A 20536-nucleotide genomic window follows, 5' to 3' on the forward strand; every position below is an offset into this window, starting at 1 on the left:
GCACTTTGAACATATTCTAACTCACTCACAAACTACCATGTCTGAAAAATTGAAGGAGTTCGTCGACATTCCTCAGCAATTCATTCACGACGGCAACCAGGTTAGTATTGCTAGGCTCTGAATTATGCATAAAGTTTGCTGATTTGTCCTACCTGCCAGTTCCTTACACGTTGCACGAAGCCATCGCAAAAAGGTGCCTTCTGCGTTCCATCTACATATACCACATAGTGCTGAAAGTACAATTACAGAGTTCATTCAAATTTGTAGGGCAGTCGCTGTCGGCTTTGCTGTTATGGGTTTCATTGGATACTTCGTAAAACTCATTCACATCCCAATGTACGTCTTACACGTTGTCTCTCATGCTTCGAAACTGATATCGTCATTTCTAGAAACAACATTCTTGTGTACGTGTTACTGTCTCTCAAAGTGCTTCTCTGTGCTCACGTTTGGACAGCGGAGGGGCTTAACTTATTCATCTCGTTAATATATGTCCCATTTTCGCATGTCGTAAACCACCGGCTCAGACGCTCTGTATCGCATCTCCCTCCCTTTATCCACGCATTCCTTGCAGTCACTTGCTAGATGATAGGCTCCCATCGAACCATATGTTTGTCCACAGAATGCTGCGAACCGATCCCCCATACTCCTGTTGAGTAAGTCACGTTGTGTCTCAATGGCGTGCGTGCGCTTGAGACAAATACATGCGAGTTCCGCCTGTTATGGCTCGACTGAGATAGCCGGTGGCAATAAATCTAAGGGAGCAGAACGAGCATTCGGTATGCCTGGTGCTGCTCCAGGCAGGTTCTGCTTACGCTGACAAGGGAACCAAGCGTAGAGCATATTCTGTCGATGGTTGTGTGCCCGCGTGGTACCTGTTGCATTGGGGGATGTGCTATTTCTTCTTGTCGTTTATTGATCTTGGCAATGATGCGCTCTCGAGCTTCAGGGCGCGTCATAGTAGCGAGTCGTAACATCAATACCGTTTTACGCTCACAACGTTCATGCTCGTCATTCCTCCTCAGACTCGCTCTACTCAACCAATAACATTTCTTCCTAATAGCCGCATAGCTATTGATATGTGCAGACCAAGTACTTTGTTGAAAGTGTTGTTGGCAAACCTCCCGAGTTCTGCAAACCAGTCTTGCGAATTATTTGTGCTTAGTCCACGGCAGACTCAACTCACGCAAGGCACAGGTTTTTCGATGAGAGCTAGCTGTAGTGTACGATAGCGTGGCGCCAATGGTCGAATACATTACTAGCAGTCTGTACGTTTCAGTTTCTCTAAACAGCGAGTAAGATCATTGACCGATGCTGAAATCCACGGTGAAGATATGGCTTTCGAAGCTCACATAGCTGCTGAATCGAGAGCAAGAGATGGATACTCCATGATCTTGTGCAAGCAGGTGAGATAGCTGTCGTCAAGAGATTCAAAGAGAAAATCATCTGTAATATGCTTGCAAGCTCTGTGCGTCGAGAAATAGACGAGATATAGTTGCATTGATACTACGTCCCTTATTTCGCGCATCTGATTTTTTATTATATCACCGACACCACGCAAAATACAAGATTTGCTGCAGATACCGTAGAAACGGACGAACTATCGCCAATCATCCCTGTCACTACAGCTTTTTCAAAAGGGTCCTTTCCTACGTATCAGTGTATGTGGGATCTCTCCCACATTTGTGAAAAGTCGGGGATATCGTGTTCTGCCTATTAGACTGGTGACCACACCTACCGACCGCTTGCCTGCTTCATTAAACGGGCTGGCTGCTAGTATAAGTTCTGCCGGTTATGACCTTGGAGTAGAAAGGAAGTTGTCAGACACAAGTTTTTGGATGGGCTTTGGGGCCATGGTAATCGCTAACTTGCACACCAAGAGATAAGAAACAAATACCTTATTTATGCGGGCTTCTGCCAATCACCCCTGCCAGCGAGTGTCAATAGCAGAATGGCAGCATTCTCCTACCAATGGCAACGTTGACGCTTCGTAGATCATGTCAGCTAAAAATGGTCGATGCTAGTTCTACCGGTTAGGCAGAATTATCAAGTAGTTATACCGTCTCAGATATCGATATCTTCAGAAAATATTACCACTCCACGAGCCATATCTTGATGTCTGTATACCAAGAACTGCTTCACAATAGTTCTAGGCCATGATACTGAAGTCGAGCACCTACTAGTGTTATGTTGGCTCTTGATTTAGCCTTAACCGTCATCGTGGTCCCCTTAGTGCACGAGCATGCACCTGGCAGCCATGCGGGGCACTCCCATGCCCAGGAAGTCAGATTATGAGGAGCAGAGCTTGCCAATTAGACATTGGTAGCGAGTCGACTGAGTACTGTTGTGATTAGAGCGGCTAGTAGTAGCGGCGGGAAAGCACTGTTGTGACGCAAATGATGGGTCTGGGCATGTCAGTGATAAAAACTCTTTATTAGAACACGTACTGATTCGGAGCAGATAAACTTGAAGCATACCCAAAAGATTGTATTAAATTTGTATATGCATTCGAATGATGTCCGAATCTTACTAAATAGTACTGTGATTCGAAATTTACATTACAACGCACTTGCATCAGACTGCGAAACAGTGAGCATTAGACCTCGTTCGAACTTTGTAGACTCTTCACCTTCTTGACTTTCGTTTTGCCATTGCCCTCTGTCACGTATGCATCGAGACAGTCCGAGGTATCTCTCACCTGAGGGATTTGGAAGCAGTGAAAGCTAGTCACGGTACTAGTATAACGTAGTGCTGGTCGACCTGATTTGAAAGTAAGTACTTCGCTTCGTGTTCCTTTCTCACTAGGAACCTTCAAAGCCACCGAGGACATTTCTCAGCAAAATGGTATTCAAAGTTTTGAATTTGGCTGTCAAAGTCTGTCAATTCACATCGGGGCGGCTCCGTATATCATCGCTACTTGCACTGCGTACACTGTTTGGTAGTGAGGGACGTCTTCTCCTGTATGATGCTCGAATCATTTGACGGAATTGCGAAGATCAGAACCACTTACTAGAGACGGTGTATTTAGAGTGGAACACCGCACAGATTTATCGATGTTGGATGCTAGCACAACTTCCTATGAAGTAGGTAGTAGTGATGATGTGACCGGCAATAGAATATATTCCCCAGTTATCAAGAAGAGGTAGACAGGGATGAGACGCTCTGCTGATATCCTGCAGAAGTTCGAATCTCGTTATTTACGTACGTTCTAACATTGCATCCCGCTGATTCGAAGCCTTGAGATACATGCAAGAGATTCACAGAACGCGGTCGAGGTGTTTGTAGATGCAGACAATTGTCGAATGATATCCTGAGAGCACAGTATCAATGTGTTGATCAAAACAGCTTCATATTGTAGAAATAGCTGCGAACACATCCACTCAGCGCCTATCGAGTCTCCACCAGCAGTAAAGGGAACCGGGTAGAAACCTTGGCAAGCTCCACAGCTGACAAAAATGTAGTGTCTGCCCCAGGCACACCATAGGTCAGCAGTGCACTTATCTTATCTGCACCTTCCTTTGCGGGTTGCATGGAAGAGGAAGGCGGAAGAAGTGCTGAAAGTAACAATTGAGTCCTCATCAAGCATTCCTTGGCAGCTTGTTCTGGATCGGGTTGTAGATGACCCCCGGAAGATTGAACCTATAAATTCCATTGTTAAGAAGTTGCATCGCAATGGTAACGGATACGTACTTCCGACTGCAGCGCAGCGATCAGTTTGTCAAGTGAAGATATCTCAAGTGCCTCCGAAGGCCATACCAACGCAAGACTTCGCAGGAAGGTTGCATCATTTAACATCTGCATATTCCGACCTGTAGCACTGTTCGACATATCACGGGTGAATTTGTCAATGAATAAGCTAAGGAGTGATGACGTTATGCTGGTGAGCTGTGATGCGTGATGCGTGAGACCCAAACTGTGCAAGGAAGTCGATAAAGTATGTAGGCTTTCCATCAGGGCTGGTGATGGCCCTGTACCAGGATATGTTTGACAGCGTCAGAAAAACGTCTTGCAAGGCAAACAAAGAACAGACCAGAAAGTGTTAAATGCAATTTTGCGTCATCATATACTGAGATGGCAGAAGAAACAGTATGCTCCTTCCATCGGTTGATGATTCGGTCAAATAATAAACCGGTTTTGTCTCGAAATTCTAGACGACTCGGTTGTTAACAATCAGGTATGTATGGTTGGTGATATGATCAACATACGCAGTGCATCAACCTCGTCACAGCCTATATTGTTGAGGAAAGGCGATGTCAATGATATTTCGACCGCCACTCGACTAAGGAAGATCATATTTCTCATCGCCTGAGCAGTGTCTTTTGTTTGATGAGTTTGGAGGGAATTCGGGTGTGTTGTCGTCTTACCTGACTGGTTCATCAACTCATCAGTAGTTGAAACAAGAGCGTCGGCAATCGTAGAACAAAAAGCCTTCGCCTCCGGGAGATATGCCTCAACTAGATTACGAGTCAACCTCCTAGATGCCGCAGCTTGATCAAAAGATATTCAAATGAAACAAAAGTATGAACACACTTGCTGCTCTGGTCCGAACTAATACGGGTATAGTTTTTTTGCAATGAAGCTGCAGATTCCTCCAGGATGTTTAAAAAAGTTTGCAGGCGAGGTGTCCGACCACGAAGTTGTGACTGTAAAACTGCTCTATATGTTTGGTACGGGAGTTCGTATGTCGAAGGTCCACTCCCTGTCAGGGGCGGGGGTGGGACAGATTGGAGTACATATATGCTGTCTAGAGGAGAAAATACTGATAGTCGAGTGGTCCTTTTGAACCATGCTTTTACAAAAAGCACCAAGATACATACCTTCAGTAGCGGCTCCACTACTTGCAGTAAGTGATGATAACGCCTTCAAGAACAGCTCTTTCGCCTCGTGAATGGTATTGGTCCATATAGCGGTGACTCGTTTTCTGACGGCTTCTTCGAATAAAGTATCGAGTGCCGTCTGCTCCGTTTTCACCAATCCCGATGTGAGCAGCCATTTTCGCAAGGAAGACCTAACATTCCAAACGCTCTTCACACTGTCCAACTCCAGCAGCCAGCGGTCCAAAGAATCCCGAAGTATAGAGCAGGACTGGTCAAACCAAGTTCGTAGTCTATCCTCCAGAAAGTGCCCTGGCACGGAAGACGAAGCGGAAGATAATTCGATGTAAGGTTTGTATGACCTGATACCAACTGGAAGGAGAGTGTAGTATGACGACGATGGAAGTCCAGAAAGAATTGTCTGGGTGCTCAATGCCAGTTCAGAAGGAAGTGTAGTCTCTGAGTCAGATACGGCGGGTGATTCTGTATGTATCTGCTCCAGTACGCGGATTGCCAGGGCTGGCTGTGCGGGTCTCTGACTCTGGAATACGTTCCGGGCGCAATTTACGGTCCTTGATATTACCTCGACGAGGACTAGCAGTGAGGACTTCACTTCTTGAAGTCTGTTATTGGGAGGAATGGATTTAGACTGGACCAGCTTGGAAGCCCCCAGAGGATGACCGTTCGTCTGTGTCGTAGGAATGCTATTGGGTGTTGCAGTTGTCATGATGGTTGCGTTTTTTGAAACCAATGCATGCATGGTCCGTGTTCTTTGGGAGAGATATGTTGTCAGAGTGTCTGTCAAAGGTCTTGATTCGAGGACATGGAGAGTCAGAATAGTTGCGCAGGTGTCCTAGATTAAGAGCATTAGAAGACAGCGTGCACAACATAAAAAAGCGGACCTCGGGTGACTTCTCGTGTATCCTCAGAGACAATGTGGCTCTATGGACAATCTGAGAGCGAAAATGAGATATGGTCTCCCACTGTCGCTGGATGAGTGGAAATTGCTCCTGGATGCGAATGTCAGAAGGTAAGAAAGATAAAGATACTTGACGCAGAATTTACCATGACATTGACACCTTGGTTTAACCCACTGTCCTCATCTTGGTCATCGTCGCGAGAAAGTGCCCGGTGCACGACGCGTGCCAGCATGAATAACCAGGTGGCATGGAAATACTTTTCTCTTTCAATCAGTCGCCATAAATGTTCTGGGGCATCAAGAAGCAACTTTATGTGGGCAGAGAGCACTTGCAATGTTTGTAAATGCGAGTCTGAAATACGAATATGAAGTAATGCAATATTATTGGACAGACTGGTACTGACCTTCCTTGCCTGCATTCGAGGCACGATTTTCCCTGTGTGGCTGTTGGCGAGACGCAATAGCATCTTTGGTTTCTTGGAATGCCTCTTCTACACGCTTTGCAGACTTTGACATCGAAATTATGGACGTAGAGGCTTGTAGGAGATCACGATACCGTTCCCTGCGCTTTCAAAGTACAGTCAAAGCGCGAAACGTATTCAGGTAAAAGCACGCACCCGACCATAATACGAAGCTCCTCCTGCTTGGCTTCAGCGTCCGATCTGGAATCTTGCATTGAGCCAAGGCGACTGACACGGGTAGGTCTTGACGCACCTTAGCTGAACTTGTTTCGCCCTGACCTCAGGAATTGTATATTTCGCAAACAAATCATCTGGGTCTATGTCCGCGGTCCCATCCTGTACCCTTGAAAAATGAGTGGATGAGACTGAACGGGGGAACTTCAGTGCTGAAGGAGACGGCGCGAATGTTGATGCTGAAGTTAAATGGGACAGTTCTGGAAGGTTCTTGATCGAACCAAACGATGCGACCGACACTGTAGACGGTCGCCGAGCCATACATACGAGATCGTTAAAGTCCGACGATAAGTAATGTTTCACCGGGCTGGTGGACTCGGAAACAGTCTGACGTGGTTCAGCAGAGTTGGTATATTACGTAACCATGAGGGCTATTGCTATGTAGTTGGACAAATGAAAATGAAGACGTGAGATGTGCTCCATGGATACTAGCTGATGATGATCATTACGCCATACACTATCTTCTCCCATCATCAGAGCCTGATGTGTCTGCTACATCCATTTCCACCGGGCTAGATTTTCTTTCACTTTGTGCTGGAGCAGGCACGGCAGGTGAGGGTCTTGAAGACTGAGCTTGAGATACTCCGCTCTGAGTTGGTGAACCACTGGAAGAGTTGGCCAATCGTTGGTCAAGTGCCTTCAGTGCAAGTGCCCTGGAAGTAAAAGTTAAGAGGGTTGATTGGCCAAGGGAATCAATTACTGACCGTCGCCTTTCAGCTTCGGCTCGAGCTCCACCTGGCACCTGGCTATACCCTCCAGATTCAATGTCATGAGGCACAGAAGTAGGAAGAAGGTGGAGACGTGTTGCAAGTTTGTATACTGTGTTTCCGAGCCATGATAGTGGTGTGCTAGGGGGAAAAAATGGTATCCGCAGCGGGAAAAATGAAATGAAATACTCACTGAAGGAATGGTGGGAACCAGCTTATCAAGGCAAATGTTTCGCTCCGGTCTCCGTATGACACTACGCCTCCTAGAGTGTCACTAACATTGCGCTTATAGAAGCGGAGGTATATCCATGACACAAACCAGCCAAACTGGATGAGAATATATGGGCTTTGGAAGCCAAGTAATGTCATCACGGTCGAAAAAGTCAAGTACGCCATAGGAAGCCTCTACAAACGTGGTCAGATCGACAAGTGATGGACAAATTTTTTTTACCTTGACTCGGGCCTTGATAAAGCCCAAAATTTGAACTTGATGCTCGGGGATAACTTGAGTAAACGAAACAAGTAGGCTGATAAATAGTGCCATTTGACCGTGATACTCCATGCCATACCTGTATTGTCCATGAATGTGAGGTGCTGCCGTCTCAATATATGTGGGAAACTTACAAGAACAACTCGGCATTACGCGTCACAGCGAATTCGATCCAGTTGAAGGCGCACCCGATGATATTCGGCCCAGTCACGCATACGACAATAAACTTGATAGTTTCAACAGTCCCCCACAGGCGCTCAAAATAAGCTAACGAAGCGGGAACGACAAGAAGTGAGATAATGAGCTATCAAGAATTTCAGTATCAATAGACGCCGTCCTCGATCGTAAATAAAACAATGCTTGCCTCGACGACGCTTATTTCGACCAGGGCTGAGGTTGCAAATGTCCAAGGAAAGAACAGGCTTGTTCCAGGTACCAATGTCAAGTAAGCAACCGGTGTAGGGCCTGTGGTCCATCTTATCCAAAGGTACAATGTGGAGAAAGCTAAGGTGGCCGCAGTAAAAAAACGCGTCACCGGTGGTACAGATTTGATGTATTGCAGTGGTGTCGAAAGGATAGCCATTGTGACACGTCAAAACCAGGGAAGATCGTCGGGTATGGCTAATAGAGGTCCCGACTAGAACCAAATCTCAGGAGAGTGTATTAGAGACAGTCGTCGTCAAGAGTGTCCTTGAAATTGTTGCACTGAATAAGCCCAATGTCACAAGGGCAAAGTGTACTACTGGACTCGGTGTGCCGAGTTTGCCGCTGTTTACTTGAAAGTACAATTACTTCCTTACGTCAGCAGGCCTTCCTTGCTTCACCTCGTCATCTGCTCAGGTAGCCCCCGATGGCGGACTACAACTTTCGCCCAGGAGGCTCACTCAAGCTCAAAGGCGGAGTTTCTGAGGGAGGTATAGTGAAGAAGTATGTATCATTACTTCTTACCATTCGGTGCACTTGACAGATAAGCAGGAAGAAGAAATCTAAACCCAAATCAAGCTCGCAATCTGATAGTGCGAAGGACCGCGAGCGTGAACGACTGAAGGAATTATTATTCAAAGAAGAAGCGGAACTTGCTAGTGATTCAGCTTCGGGTAGCAACTCTTCTGCTCTACCGGGCAGTGATACCAGAAAAACGGACGCGGAACGACGTTTTGAGGAAGCGCAAAGGCGCAGGGTGAGTTTTGCACTCGAGACAAAAACGCTCCAGATATTGACGCCAAATTCCAGCTCGAAACTAAAGTAGCTCAATTGGCTCGTAAAACGCACAAAGATCGCGTCAACGAGCTTAATGCTAAACTTGAGTCGCTAAGTGAGCACCACGACATTCCCAAGGTATGTACAATTTTACGGCGGTCCGTGCAAAAGTCTCACGGCATTCGTTAGGTTGGTCCAGGATAATATTTACAAAAAAATTGCGTTCAGTCCCCGCGTTCGGCTCAAAGACTATGTGTTTGTGCGGGCCAGGCGGTGCAGAATTTCAGTGGCAACGAATATCTTCTTATCATCATCATGTCCTTGTAGACTGCTTGAAATTCATGTATTTTACACGCGAAATGCTTGGGGTTCCACTATTGCCACATATTTGTTAGGTTAGGTTGATATAAGTAGCCACGGATGATGCGGTTCATAAATCCGTGACCACTCTTGACCCTTTCCTTCACGTTCATTCTCTGCATCATGTCTGCTGCACTGCAGACAGAAAAGAAAGGGCACATCTGCCCTCCCTCAAATGCTAAACACCCCTCTGATAGATGGGAGTCACTATTTGTGTACTCTTTCATATGCAAATTCACGAATCTGAGGTCGAAGGTGGAGGGATTGGAAACACCGATGGAGTGAGCACACACCCGCACTACATGCACCTCACTCGCGTCAACTAAACACGCGATTTCCCCCGATGACAGCTTTGAAAATGCCCTCTTAACGCATGGTCCAGATCCCATACTGCAAAAGATTTTACAGCAATTTATACTGAATCTGCGGACCGCAGACGCGTAATTTGAGGTGAGCATCGTTTGCCACAGCTCGTTCACACAAGGGGAATGATTGACCGTCATTGTGCTTTGTCAGTATTGATCAGATCTCTGCCACTTTGAATGCTGTCCTTGCAGATGCATTCAAGGCATCGGAGCGAACTGTGTTCTGGGACGACGAACTTAGGGCGAATGTGAACCCTTTTGCCGATTTAGAAGGCGGTTTTTTTGCAAGCCGATTGGGATCTCAAAGTTTGTCATTGTCTTGCCATGCTGTACGAATTACCCCTGAGCGCGCGTCACGTTACATTCCATACAGCTCCAAGTTCTTCGCCAGCTCGTGGAATTGCAGCTCACGCATTCCAATGACATAAAAAGCACTGTGGATCGCGCATGGGGCGTGATGCAAAACAAGCATAAGAAAAAAGACCCTGAAGCTGCCCCTCCTGAATCCAATGATTCCAAGAGCCAGCAGAATCTGCAACTTGTTCCATTAGGCCAGGATGCACAACGCAAGCGGTACTGGGTCGCAGATGGTTCGTGTGTCTTTCATTTCAAGCTCCTCGCCCTCTTTCCTATTTGCGTGTATTTGGTGCGAGGCCGCATTTTTTTGGTCCCCATGTTATCCGGCGTTAGCCGTTTGTAAGGATTCCCGGCTGACTCCCGTTTCTAATCTATCTTAGATTCCCCACGGATATACGTTTCAACTAACCCCTGGAAAATCACTGCGACGTTCCATGCGGTTTCTTCAACGCGTGAAGAGTACCTTTCTGTGATTGAGAAGCTAAAAGCATCTTCCCCGCAAGGCGATCGTAAAAACAAGCTAGAACAGGCCCATGCTGCACTGGTCAAGGCACTCGAAAGCCGGATAGACATTGTTGAGGCGGACTTAGCGGTGAGTGTTTGTTTGTGCTGATCGGTAGTAAATAATAGATAGATACCGCTTTTACTTGAAACACTTACTCACGGATTGTTCAGCGCGTACAAAGGGCCCGCAAGAAGATAGAGCAGCGTCAGATACTCATGGCACAAGCTGAAATTCGACAGACTCGCACGCGACGACAAACTCGTCGACCCGACTACGTGTACCATGATGCCGAGAGTGGGGAGGCAAGTGGTTGGCATGAAGTTTAATTTCGATTGCTAACTTATTTTTATGATCAGGATGACGCGGATGAATATCAATTTGAGGAAGACAATGACTATGATGACGAGCCGTTTGCGGAGGATAACTTTGGTAGTTCCCGATCACACGGCCGTCGACAGCCGGCTGTTACTGCGCAGCGGAGATCCACTCGTGCCACAAAAACCAAGCGACTCTCCCCTGATTTGTCTGCCTTTGAATGGAAAGGCGAAAGGAGGTCGGCTCGTCTCGGCCCTTCTGAAGAGACAATTGTGGAGCGTCCATCAAAACGTGCTCGAACGGAAGAAAGCACGATGAGTTCTACGTCTACGGGCTGGCCCCCGGTCTTGCCAGCCGAAAATTCAAACGGCGTCTCCAAGGCAAAAGCGAATGGCGCAGCAGCTGTCAAACCAACTGAGATCGCAGTTGAACAGCTTGGAGGGAAAAAGAAGAGCAAGTTTTGGTTCTACGCCGTGGAACCGATCTCTGCGCCTTCTGACGTCCTACCACCTGATGGCAGTGGTTCAACCTCCCTGAACGGTCATGAACACGACGGAGATACCGGCCGCTCCGGCACCAGTAGTAACACTTCGCTCCCGACACATGGCAAGGGAGATGTAATGAGCATCGACGGCCAGAGGGAGTTTGGATTTTCACCAGTTCCCCTAGAAGGATTGTCGAGTGCATGACTTTCTATCCCGTGGCTTGACTCGACTCATGGCATTTATCCTTTTTTCATCAATTTACTCGCACTCCATAATATTCCACATACCAGCAAAGCTTCATTGATTGATCAGCCTAGTCTAATCATCCATCTTATTACTCCCTCTGACCTATGTAGGTCTTTGCAGTGATGATACAGCGATGAACGTTTGATCCTCCACGTTTGTACTATATATCTATTCATTTTTTCCAAAAAAGAACGCGACAAACTTATCATCTCATCTTGTACTACGTGCATTTTATTACGATACTGATATTTTTACAAGTGTAACCAACCTTCCGATTGATAAGTTCCTGATGTTTTTTGAAGGCTGTTGGGCGCGAGCTTGTCGATTGCATTTAGGTAATAATATCTGCGGGTGCAATTATCGGACCAAGTCCAAAGTCACGGTAAAAGCCTTCGGCGGACTTCAAGTTTGCTTCAACACCACGTCCAGCGCTGTCGAATGATTGCACGTATCGCGGAGAATGCTTTCAAGAAGATATCGCGATCTGTACCGAAGTTTCGTGGTGATCTTCGTGCCCACGAACTTGGTCTGGTCCGCCGAACAGCATCAACTCTGGTGAGACCTCCGTCCTCGGACGATGCAGAACTGGTCTCTCTCTTCGACCAACCGCAGACAGGGCAGAAATCCTCACCGTTATTTCTCACAGGCATTTTTCAGCATCCTCAACTGACAACGCCAGCTGCGTTCAGTGCGCTCGCTGACTCGACCCTCGTACGCGCGCAACTCCTGACAGAACGAATATTGCGGGCTAGGGAATCTCGATCCGAGCTCTTCAAAGTGATCAAGAATCTGGACAGACTCAGCGATCTCCTGTGTGGTGTCATCGACCTGGCAGAGCTCTTGCGGAATGCACATCCTGATGCCCAGTGGGTGGATTGCGCTACGGAGAGCTACGAGAAATTATGCGAGTTCATGAATGTACTGAATACTCATGTCGGGTTATATGAAGTGAGTTAGCCACTTTTTCGTATCTCAATATGTCACCTCTTTTGGCAGGTGCTGCACACTGTACTACACGACCCAGAAATCGTCAAGTCTCTCAGTCAGGAGGCACTTCAAACAGCGCTAATATTCTGGCACGATTTCGAAAAGTCTGCTATCAAACTTCCCCCGGAACAAAGAGAGAGATTCGTGTCCCTTTCGTCCGAGATTCTGTCTGTGGGTCACGAATTCGTCACGGAAGCTTCTGTTCCGCGGCCGCCGGTGAAGATCAAGCCCTCCGAGCTCGAAGGCTTGAAGGACCAAGGGATGGGCGCTCGTCTTCAAAGACAAGCATTTTTTACACAAAAGGACTTGCTGGTTTATCCGGGCTCTCACCAAGCCTATATGATTTTGCGCGCGGCGCCTGATGAAGAACCGCGAAAAAAGGTCTACATGGCAGGTCACACGAGCAGTGCAGAGCAAATTGACCGCCTTGAGCGGCTGCTGAATGCGCGTGCTCAACTGAGCCGCCTTGTAGGGCTGGAACAGCTATGCTGACATGACGCTCAGCGATAAAATGGCAAAAACTCCGGGTGAGCAGTTACGTGCGATAGTATGTCGGCCAATCCTGATGTCCCAGTTACGTAGAAAATGTCAATCATTTTTTGGGTACCTTCTTGGATCGGACCTCACTCGTTGCTCGCAAAGCATTGCATACATTGAGTTTGCGGAAGCAGGCCCACCTTAAATCGGCGAACCTCCCTATTATTCAGGCGTGGGATAGAGATTATTATTGCCCACCCGAGCCGCCAGCACCACCAGTTCCTCTCCCTCCTCTTTCACTCGGACGTGTATTTATGGGCCTTTCGCGACTATTTAAACACCTCTATGGAATCACGTTACGACCCGTTGATGTCGCATCTAGCGAAGTATGGCACTCTGACGTACACAAACTAGAAGTGGTTGACGAAGACAGAGGCGTCGTTGGTTGGATATATGCTGATCTCTTCGCCCGTAGTGGGAAGTCGCGCGGAGCGGCACATTACACTGTTAGATGCTCCAGACGAACGGATGATGATGATGAAGCTGGTGACCTACGAATACCCGGAACAGACGAGTTCGTTGGTTCCTCTATCGAATTCGAAGCAATTAAGCGGCACAGACTACGCGGCGAGCATGGCGAGTTTCAGCTGCCACTAGTAGTCCTGCTTTGCGATTTTGTACCACCATCCGCTGCTCGGGGCCCTACCATTCTCGAATGGTATGAAGTTCAGACCTTGTTCCATGAAATGGGACATGCCATGCATTGTGAGAGTTCATTATTCTCGCTGAGATCATGACTATTTATGAGACAACAAACTTCAAGCCATGATCGGTCGAACAGAGTACCACAACGTTGCAGGGACGCGCTGTGCAACCGACTTTGTCGAGCTACCATCCATCCTCATGGAGCACTTCCTCAACTCCACAAAAGTTCTCTCCCTCTTCGACACCGACGACTCTTCTACAATCAACCAAACTGGCAATCACCACGAAGATCCATGTCGGTACATTGATACCCACAATCACATCTTACTTTCTCTGCTTGATCAGATATACCATTCCCCCTCTGTCCTTGAGCCGGGCTTCGACTCGACGAGCGCTCTCGCGAACTTGTACAATACTCGCGGTCTGATCCCGCATGCGCCTGGGACGTCCTTCCAGACGCAATTTGGGCACCTCTTTGGGTACGGTGCCACGTATTATTCGTATCACTTCGATCGTGCTATTGCATCGCACGTGTGGCGGAAGATCTTTTCTGCTGACCCACTCAACCGCGAGCTGGGAGAGAAGTACAAGCAGGAGGTGCTGAAGTACGGTGGTGGGAGGGACCCGTGGATGATGCTCAGTGCATTGCTCGATGCTCCTGAGCTAGAGGTCGGCGACGCAGACGCCATGCGGGAAGTTGGTAGATGGAGGATGGAAGACGGAGTTGTTCCGGTAAGACATTAAGATCATAAAACTGTCCACTACTGCATTGTTCTCTCAGACTATATCAATCATTGCAGGAATTACAACACGGTTTTCTTGTTTGATTCCGGTACATACAGAGCGAACGAAAAAACGTAAAATGTGGAATGAGTGCCATACGTGATGCATGATGCAGGGTATATTATGCAATGTCTAATGAGCACGATGATAAGCAGAGATATGATATGAATAATATTACATGTATCTTGATAGGTCGCACGATGTACACGGACAGCTTGATCGAGTATTTCAACAATTATCTGACTCCAGATCAGAAACGAAGCAGCCAACAAAGAATGAGAACACTTACACAGACACTGCTAGATCCTGCTCCAGTATCCGTGTTTGTTCCCTTAGAAGCTGGAGTTGCTCCAGCTTCGCCAAGCGAGCACCATCTGCAGGTGAGGAAGGCTGTGGTTGTGGAGGAGCGTATGACAACGGGGGGAGCTGGAGCGCAGAGAGATCGATCTCTGGTAATAGCTGTGAGAATTCATTGTAAGACGATGGTATCGAGAATTGATTGATGTCGGACAGGAAGGGTTGTTCCGAGGAGTTTAAAAGATCCGTCCAGCTGAAAGGGTCTAAAGGAGCAAGGTCAATGAGGTCTACTGGCGCCTGGAAGGTGGTGTCAATTGTCGTAGAGACTCCAACTGCCTCGCCAGAATAATTGGGAGGGATTGCAGATATCGCGTTGAACAAATTGAAATTGTCGAGGTCACTTAGATCAGGCGCAGGAACAGGAGCGTGGGAGGGAACTTCCAAATTGGCCAATTTTGGCTCAAACGATACGACTGTTGTACTAAAATCAGTGGGAATTGTAGGGTATGATAGTGCAGACATACGGTCAGGCTGCATGTATTTTTGTTGCAAGGGTTGTTCAATGGAATTTATTTGCGTGTCAGGAAACGTGTATCCGTTGAATACTTCAATGTCAATGGGGGTAAACTGATCGAACCCGACGTTCTCGACTGGACCAGGAATCTCGAAGAAATTCGTCTGGAACCAGTCGTCGATGTTTGATTCAAGTGCGATGGATGCCTTCGGAAGAGGGTCAGATACAGCATGAATGCGGGGTCCAAGATGGAGGTCTCTCGGAAGCTTGGGCACGACGTGAGCATCAGCGTCTGATAGCCGTCGCTTTCGTGAAGACCCTGAAGATTGCTGAGGTGCAATAATTTGGACCTCATCAGTCCCATCGAGTCCACCGCTACTTGATGGTGGCGATGGTAAGGCGGAATCATTCGCAAAGGAGGTCGGGACCTTTGCACTAGACCTGAGAAATGACAATCAGTTGCAGTTGGCCCAATGCATGGTGATGACTTACCGAAGGCGCTTCATCGGACGATCTGCACATAAAGATTGCCTATGATCAGTTGATTCAGATGATACAGAGGCACGCCGCTTCCGACCAGCGAGAACGGGTGGGATAAAATCTTCTTCATCTTCACTCTCGTCTGTGCATGCTTCGAGAGTGGGAACGGGAGACGGAGAGCGCGAGTGCCTTGGGGATGGATACGAAGCAAAAGCTATGCGCGCCTTCTGGGCCTGCCTATCAAGCGCTCTTTGAATTCTACGCATCTTCTTCTCTTCCTCGCGTCGTGTCTTTTCCTCTTGTGCCCGCTCTTTTCTTCTCCCGTTCCAATCGAAATCTGTCCTCCTCTGTCATATCCTTGACCACTACATCAAGGTCACCTGCAAGCGCACTTCTAGTGAAAGTGGAGGCATAGAGATCCTGTGTAGCTGCCTTCATCTGCTGGAAGTCGTGGAAGATCGCGGGTGCAAGAACACGAGAAGGGTCTTCTTTGATTAGAGCACGATAAGCAGCATCAACAGTGTCAGCTCGGCAGTTGTTAAAATGTTTGCGACAAATCGTCGTCCAACCGATGCGACGGCGAGCACTGATGAACCAGGCAGAAACGGAATTCGTGAAACATCCAGAGCTGCTAACAATATTTGCTTTTGTATCAGAAGACGGGTAAGGGTTATGAATATGAGCAAGCAGCCATTTGTATGCTGGTTCGATGAACGGGGGGTAGCGAAGATTCTAAGGATGGTGCTGTGGACACTGATGGAGGAGAAATAGCGACGCGATTAAAGCCGTCTAGAATGCTGCACATGCCATCGATAAGCTGGTTGTGTAATTCTTCACGTGTTTTTTGGAAGTCCAAAAAGCAGTTCGTGATGACAGCGATCCTTGAAGACACCAAAGTTGCAACTACTATAGTGTCATCAGATAGTTCCTTTGCTGCCAGACAGTGCGAATAATCGTGTATAATGAGTTCCAAGCTGATTTGAATGACATCAAGGAATCATCGTCGCGCAAAATTGAATCAAGTAGGTCTTGCTCCGCTTGTTGAAAGCGCTGTCGAATGTCGTTCTCCATCCTGTAGTGTTGATGTTAAGAGACGTAGATGAGATTGTTGACTAGAATCTGGAAGACTAGAGCGCTATGTATGGTATGTATGCCTTTGTTTGAATAGACAATGCGGACCTTCAATTTGTTCTCGAATTGCATACCAAATAACGATAAACATACCATTTTACATGATTTGATTTATCCATGATCATTCACAATTTAACAACTGGACGGTAGTACCGCTCGAATCTACATTTCGATGGCACAAATGTCTTCTGTCGACTCGATCCTGAAGCAGATTATAAAGCGTGCTCAACAAATCCAGTCCCTAACTCATCCCTCTGTTTCGACATCGTCAGACTCTCTTGCACTTCAAACATATTCTCCACGACCACTTGTTAATATTTCCCTTCCCGACCCGCCCCCAATACGGCCTGCTCTGCTAGCTGCTGGCGCCCGTCCGGAAATTTCCCTAGCGATAGATCAAGCATATCAGAAGCGTGCTGCTGACTTGAAAGCTGCTGTTATTCGGCTATATCACTTATATGCTCAAATCAGTACCCTTCTGACTTTCGACATGGACACGATCAAAAAGTCCTATCCGTGTTCATTGAGCTATATCTGAAACAGCTCGTTACGTGGAGAGAAGAAGGTGTTGCCTCATACCTTAAACATTCATCAGCAGGTGACAAAACACCACAACACGCACTTCGAGTTGTATGGCGAAGTTCAATCATGTACGTTTAATGTCATGTCTTCCGCCGTTTACCCTGTGCGTAATGGCTATGTACAGGAATATGTTCCATTGCTCGAATACTTCTTCGCGGATAACCCATTTCCATCGCATGCTGATAAGGCTCTTTCCTTGCAAAGAAATCAACAATGACGTATCGTCAGATTCATGTTTGGGTATGCATATCTACTGCCATACGTTGGTTCTTGATGTTGATAATCCCAAGTTTCAAAACAGGCGCAACAGAATGAAGAAAGAAGGTCAAGGTGTGAGAAAGAAAGCAGTTGCCGAGGGTGCCACTCTTCCTTTAGATAGCTTGTACCAGCGTATGGAGAAATATATTATACCGAAGAAAAGAAGGCGCCCACATCGCCTTCCACTCCTCCGCATTCTCCTACCAGACAAGGAGGCGAGATGGTAAGGTGTAGTATCCCCCCTTCATTTCATTTTTTATTAATAAGATCTTGTATAGATGTCTATCGCATCCAAACGATGCAACCCACTCGAGCCTCTGGCACCTTTACATGCATTTCCGTCGTCGTATCCCCCTTCATGCTCGTATAATCCTTTTCCATCGAAGAATGGTGTGACGAACTTCGGTGCGCCAAAATGGCCCCGGCGCCCAATGACTGCAACCGTTCAATGTCATATATTAGACATCGATGGGCTCATAGATCGTTTCTCGAGGATAAACATTCTAGATGATTCTGGTTCCTGTTCCCGCGGCAGTGTCGATTCATATGCAGCTGTAGCTGCCATTACGGTTGTACCCCTCCCTGCCCCTCTGCCTGCCCTCATTCGGGGGACAGCTACGCGCATTACACCCGTCCGTGTTCCCCTGCTTTCCGTTCCTGCAACCGCATCTCGTCGTCATGTCTTCGACACTCCCAGTCCCCAATCAAGGCCTATCACATTGGTGCCAGCATCCGAGACCCCAAGAGGGCAGAAAATCCGCCACCGAAAAATGGCACCATTGCCAAAACACATCCCTCACAGGAACCCAGTTTGTTATCGGGGTGTTATGCCAGCCGTTTCAGAGGCGTCTGTCACCTCACCTTCACCGTCCTCCCCCTCGTGTTCGTCTTCATTCGGGTTTGAGAGTTCATCGCAGAACCGCCTATTCTCAAGCGCGAGCTCCACATCGAGCAGTTCCTCTGGTATCATGACGCCGTCTCCATTCCCCTCGCCTTCAACACAGCTTGCGTCTCCTCCAAACTCCTTATACAATTTCTCCTCATCTATTACTGATCTATTCGGCGATGCTTTGGAAAGTGTTCCCTCACCAGCGGAGGGACTTCAACTTGACTTTAATTCAAGCCTATTCGGGAATGAGCAAATCCTGAAGTCGGCGGCGTTTGACTTCTCCTTCGGTATGGCCCCAGCTGTGAATCTTGTCTCCGCACCACCATGAGACACTCTGAGAGCCCATGGACTTCGTTCAGCACGCGAGAGAGAGAGCTTGCTTTCTACATTTGGCACGCCAGGCCTCACTGCTGCGGAATATCTAGCGGTGACGAAGGGCTATGGCAGCGTCCCATTGCTTTATTCATCTAATACCCTGAAGCGGATGCTAGGCACCATGCATGTCCTATGTCTATGATAGCGCATCCTGACTTGTGCTGTATTTTGTTGCTGTCTAATCACTACTTCTAAGTATTTTCCCCCTTCGCATTGCTTTTGCTCATTTGATGTTATCTAGTCATTGTTGTACTGATCTCTGTACTGTCGCTGTTTGTATGCTGTGAACAATTGGAACTGAATGCTGGACGTGTCCCAAACGTAGTGTCACCCACTGAGTAGAATGAAATCGATCACATCTCGAACGTCAGCAACAGCGTTGTGTTCCTCGATTTGGTATTTACGCAGAGTTTACAACATTTCGCAGTGCAACACTAGGTTCTACAGAAGCAAGTCCACACGTAGGCGGGCACTGCACCCAAGATACAAAACTTCTTGAAGTCTTCTTTCCGCTCGACGCATTTACATGAACTTGCTTGCCTAAAGGACAGAGTCAGCCGTTATAGATTAGATCATAAATCAATGCACCATTCCCATCATTCCGCTCAAACCTCCACTGCTGCCACCACCGATGAAGCTGGTCATCTCCTTCTTCATCAAAAGCTGCATGGCATAGGTGGCAGCGCTGTTCATAGCGCTTTGTTTGGCCTCGCCAGATCCTCCACCAGACTGGTCAAAGAGCGAGGAGGCATGTTGCATGGCCATGCCAATAAGCTTGCTCTGCATATCGCCTCCGCCGCTGCTGCCGTGGCTTCTGCCACCGCCGCCGCTCATCATGTCTGTGAACACCTGCAAAATTATGAGTATTTGATCTTGATCGTACTTGAAGTAGCTTACTTTGAAAGCCGCAGCTCCGCCCAATGCATCGGGCGCCATGCCTTGTGGGCCCTGTCCTCCAGAGCTGAATGCCTGGTCGTGAGCATTTTTGAGGTTCTGAACACCATCCTCGTCGATGTCACCATGTTGCTGGACAGTCTGATTTGCAGTGATGAGACGAGGTCTAAATACATTTGAAGGGGAACAACAAACCCTGTGCGCATGAGACAGTGCCTGGTTTAAGAACCCGTGGTTTTCAGAGTCGACATGCTGGCTCACGTCTTCCGAGTTGACTGCCATCTGCTTGTGAGCGCGACAGGGGTGATCGCCAAGTAAATGACATACACGAGGGTCTGTAAGACTGGGGAGGCCGGTTATCGGGAGAATTGTACTCCTGACCTCCAGTCTTGTGTACGTGGGCTTTCCGATCGCTGCGTTTGAGTATTCCTGCAATACGGAGGGTGGATGTCTACTTACATTGAGACTGAGACTCGGAATACGCCTGGTAACCTTGCTTCGCTAGATTTACGAATGAATCCTGTGTACAGATTCCATGAATTTATGATCAGTTTGTACTGCGCAAGGCGACCTACCATGATGATGGGAGCTTATTGAGAGTTTGATTGTAGGTTGTGGATATATATGAGGCACTGCATCAGTCCATCGTTATCACTCCGGGATCGTAATTAGCCGGGTCTAATCTAATCTCAGACATTTCGGATCCTTC

At 47.6% G+C, this 20536-nt stretch overlaps 9 protein-coding genes across 9 annotated transcripts; 5 read left to right on the plus strand and 4 right to left on the minus strand.

Annotated features, from left to right (window-relative positions):
* Positions 1-2: 2 nt before the first annotated feature.
* Positions 3-1042, plus strand: EDB93DRAFT_1127665 (uncharacterized protein). The gene is made up of 4 exons (XM_041448806.1): positions 3-100; positions 160-193; positions 249-336; positions 390-1042. The coding sequence occupies exons 1-4, from the start codon at positions 38-40 to the stop codon at positions 580-582; spliced, it is 378 nt and encodes a 125-aa protein (XP_041310979.1). The 5' UTR covers positions 3-37; the 3' UTR covers positions 583-1042.
* A 2342-nt stretch (positions 1043-3384) lies between these two features.
* Positions 3385-6686, minus strand: EDB93DRAFT_1079446 (uncharacterized protein; the record flags this gene model as incomplete). The annotated part of the gene is made up of 12 exons (XM_041445459.1): positions 3385-3636; positions 3688-3965; positions 4028-4144; positions 4203-4313; positions 4362-4468; positions 4528-4756; positions 4815-5664; positions 5714-5821; positions 5877-6082; positions 6135-6292; positions 6348-6392; positions 6445-6686. 12 exons carry the CDS (start codon positions 6684-6686, stop codon positions 3385-3387), a joined length of 2703 nt encoding a protein of 900 aa, XP_041310980.1.
* A 72-nt stretch (positions 6687-6758) lies between these two features.
* On the minus strand, positions 6759-8393 carry EDB93DRAFT_1127680 (DUF1751-domain-containing protein). The gene is made up of 6 exons (XM_041448807.1): positions 7987-8393; positions 7757-7926; positions 7584-7701; positions 7326-7537; positions 7130-7273; positions 6759-7078 (listed from the first exon to the last, which is right to left on the minus strand). The coding sequence occupies exons 1-6, from the start codon at positions 8203-8205 to the stop codon at positions 6883-6885; spliced, it is 1059 nt and encodes a 352-aa protein (XP_041310981.1). The 5' UTR covers positions 8206-8393; the 3' UTR covers positions 6759-6882.
* A 42-nt stretch (positions 8394-8435) lies between these two features.
* Positions 8436-9250, plus strand: EDB93DRAFT_1127684 (DUF1754-domain-containing protein). Its single transcript, XM_041448808.1, has 4 exons — positions 8436-8549; positions 8598-8802; positions 8856-8960; positions 9012-9250. The coding sequence occupies exons 1-4, from the start codon at positions 8473-8475 to the stop codon at positions 9024-9026; spliced, it is 402 nt and encodes a 133-aa protein (XP_041310982.1). The 5' UTR covers positions 8436-8472; the 3' UTR covers positions 9027-9250.
* On the plus strand, positions 9251-11792 carry EDB93DRAFT_1127686 (uncharacterized protein). The gene is made up of 7 exons (XM_041448809.1): positions 9251-9463; positions 9533-9622; positions 9699-9823; positions 9928-10137; positions 10285-10496; positions 10580-10711; positions 10766-11792. Exons 1-7 carry the CDS (start codon positions 9306-9308, stop codon positions 11411-11413), a joined length of 1575 nt encoding a protein of 524 aa, XP_041310983.1. The 5' UTR covers positions 9251-9305; the 3' UTR covers positions 11414-11792.
* Positions 11793-11893: 101 nt separating this feature from the next.
* On the plus strand, positions 11894-14530 carry EDB93DRAFT_1310886 (mitochondrial intermediate peptidase; the record flags this gene model as incomplete). Its single annotated transcript, XM_041454822.1, has 5 exons — positions 11894-12403; positions 12452-12823; positions 12915-12969; positions 13025-13684; positions 13743-14530. 5 exons carry the CDS (start codon positions 11894-11896, stop codon positions 14366-14368), a joined length of 2223 nt encoding a protein of 740 aa, XP_041310984.1. The 3' UTR covers positions 14369-14530.
* A 162-nt stretch (positions 14531-14692) lies between these two features.
* EDB93DRAFT_1238929 (homeodomain protein 1) lies at positions 14693-16948 on the minus strand (the record flags this gene model as incomplete). Its single annotated transcript, XM_041451575.1, is given in 5 exon segments — positions 14693-15659; positions 15711-16045; positions 16065-16430; positions 16453-16672; positions 16923-16948. The coding sequence occupies 5 exon segments, from the start codon at positions 16946-16948 to the stop codon at positions 14693-14695; spliced, it is 1914 nt and encodes a 637-aa protein (XP_041310985.1).
* Positions 16949-17010: 62 nt separating this feature from the next.
* Positions 17011-18886, plus strand: EDB93DRAFT_1247352 (homeodomain protein 2; the record flags this gene model as incomplete). Its single annotated transcript, XM_041452576.1, has 5 exons — positions 17011-17265; positions 17301-17479; positions 17536-17741; positions 17801-17892; positions 17948-18886. 5 exons carry the CDS (start codon positions 17011-17013, stop codon positions 18884-18886), a joined length of 1671 nt encoding a protein of 556 aa, XP_041310986.1.
* A 368-nt stretch (positions 18887-19254) lies between these two features.
* Positions 19255-20447, minus strand: EDB93DRAFT_1127693 (beta-flanking protein). Its single transcript, XM_041448810.1, has 6 exons — positions 20403-20447; positions 20287-20347; positions 20155-20229; positions 20023-20102; positions 19831-19968; positions 19255-19782 (listed from the first exon to the last, which is right to left on the minus strand). The coding sequence occupies exons 1-6, from the start codon at positions 20403-20405 to the stop codon at positions 19513-19515; spliced, it is 627 nt and encodes a 208-aa protein (XP_041310987.1). The 5' UTR covers positions 20406-20447; the 3' UTR covers positions 19255-19512.
* Positions 20448-20536: the final 89 nt, after the last annotated feature.

The sequence above is a fragment of the Suillus bovinus genome, assembly GCF_016758785.1.
Source record: "Suillus bovinus strain UH-Sbo-P2 chromosome Unknown EDB93scaffold_9, whole genome shotgun sequence".
Lineage (NCBI taxonomy): Eukaryota > Fungi > Basidiomycota > Agaricomycetes > Boletales > Suillaceae > Suillus > Suillus bovinus.

Excerpts from the sequence above, each read along its gene's own strand:
- EDB93DRAFT_1127665 (XM_041448806.1), top strand. The coding sequence starts at position 38 with ATGTCTGAAAAATTGAAGGAGTTCGTCGACATTCCTCAGCAATTCATT. Across the intron at positions 194-248 it reads CACGAAGCCATCGCAAAAAG|AGTTCATTCAAATTTGTAGG; the intron begins GTGCCTTCTGCG and ends GTACAATTACAG. Across the intron at positions 337-389 it reads AAACTCATTCACATCCCAAT|AAACAACATTCTTGTGTACG; the intron begins GTACGTCTTACA and ends CGTCATTTCTAG.
- EDB93DRAFT_1127680 (XM_041448807.1), bottom strand. The coding sequence starts at position 8,205 with ATGGCTATCCTTTCGACACCACTGCAATACATCAAATCTGTACCACCG. Across the intron at positions 7,274-7,325 it reads TGGTTCCCACCATTCCTTCA|CACACCACTATCATGGCTCG; the intron begins GTGAGTATTTCA and ends TTTTCCCCCTAG. Across the intron at positions 7,079-7,129 it reads GCCGAAGCTGAAAGGCGACG|GGCACTTGCACTGAAGGCAC; the intron begins GTCAGTAATTGA and ends TTTTACTTCCAG.
- EDB93DRAFT_1127684 (XM_041448808.1), top strand. The coding sequence starts at position 8,473 with ATGGCGGACTACAACTTTCGCCCAGGAGGCTCACTCAAGCTCAAAGGC. Across the intron at positions 8,550-8,597 it reads GAGGGAGGTATAGTGAAGAA|GAAGAAGAAATCTAAACCCA; the intron begins GTATGTATCATT and ends ACAGATAAGCAG. Across the intron at positions 8,803-8,855 it reads AGGAAGCGCAAAGGCGCAGG|CTCGAAACTAAAGTAGCTCA; the intron begins GTGAGTTTTGCA and ends GCCAAATTCCAG.
- EDB93DRAFT_1127686 (XM_041448809.1), top strand. The coding sequence starts at position 9,306 with ATGTCTGCTGCACTGCAGACAGAAAAGAAAGGGCACATCTGCCCTCCC. Across the intron at positions 9,824-9,927 it reads TTTTGCCGATTTAGAAGGCG|TTCTTCGCCAGCTCGTGGAA; the intron begins GTTTTTTTGCAA and ends TACAGCTCCAAG. Across the intron at positions 10,138-10,284 it reads GCGGTACTGGGTCGCAGATG|ATTCCCCACGGATATACGTT; the intron begins GTTCGTGTGTCT and ends AATCTATCTTAG.
- EDB93DRAFT_1127693 (XM_041448810.1), bottom strand. Across the intron at positions 20,230-20,286 it reads TTCCGAGTCTCAGTCTCAAT|CCCACGTACACAAGACTGGA; the intron begins GTAAGTAGACAT and ends GCGATCGGAAAG. Across the intron at positions 20,103-20,154 it reads CCAGTCTTACAGACCCTCGT|TCAACTCGGAAGACGTGAGC; the intron begins GTATGTCATTTA and ends AGCAGATGGCAG.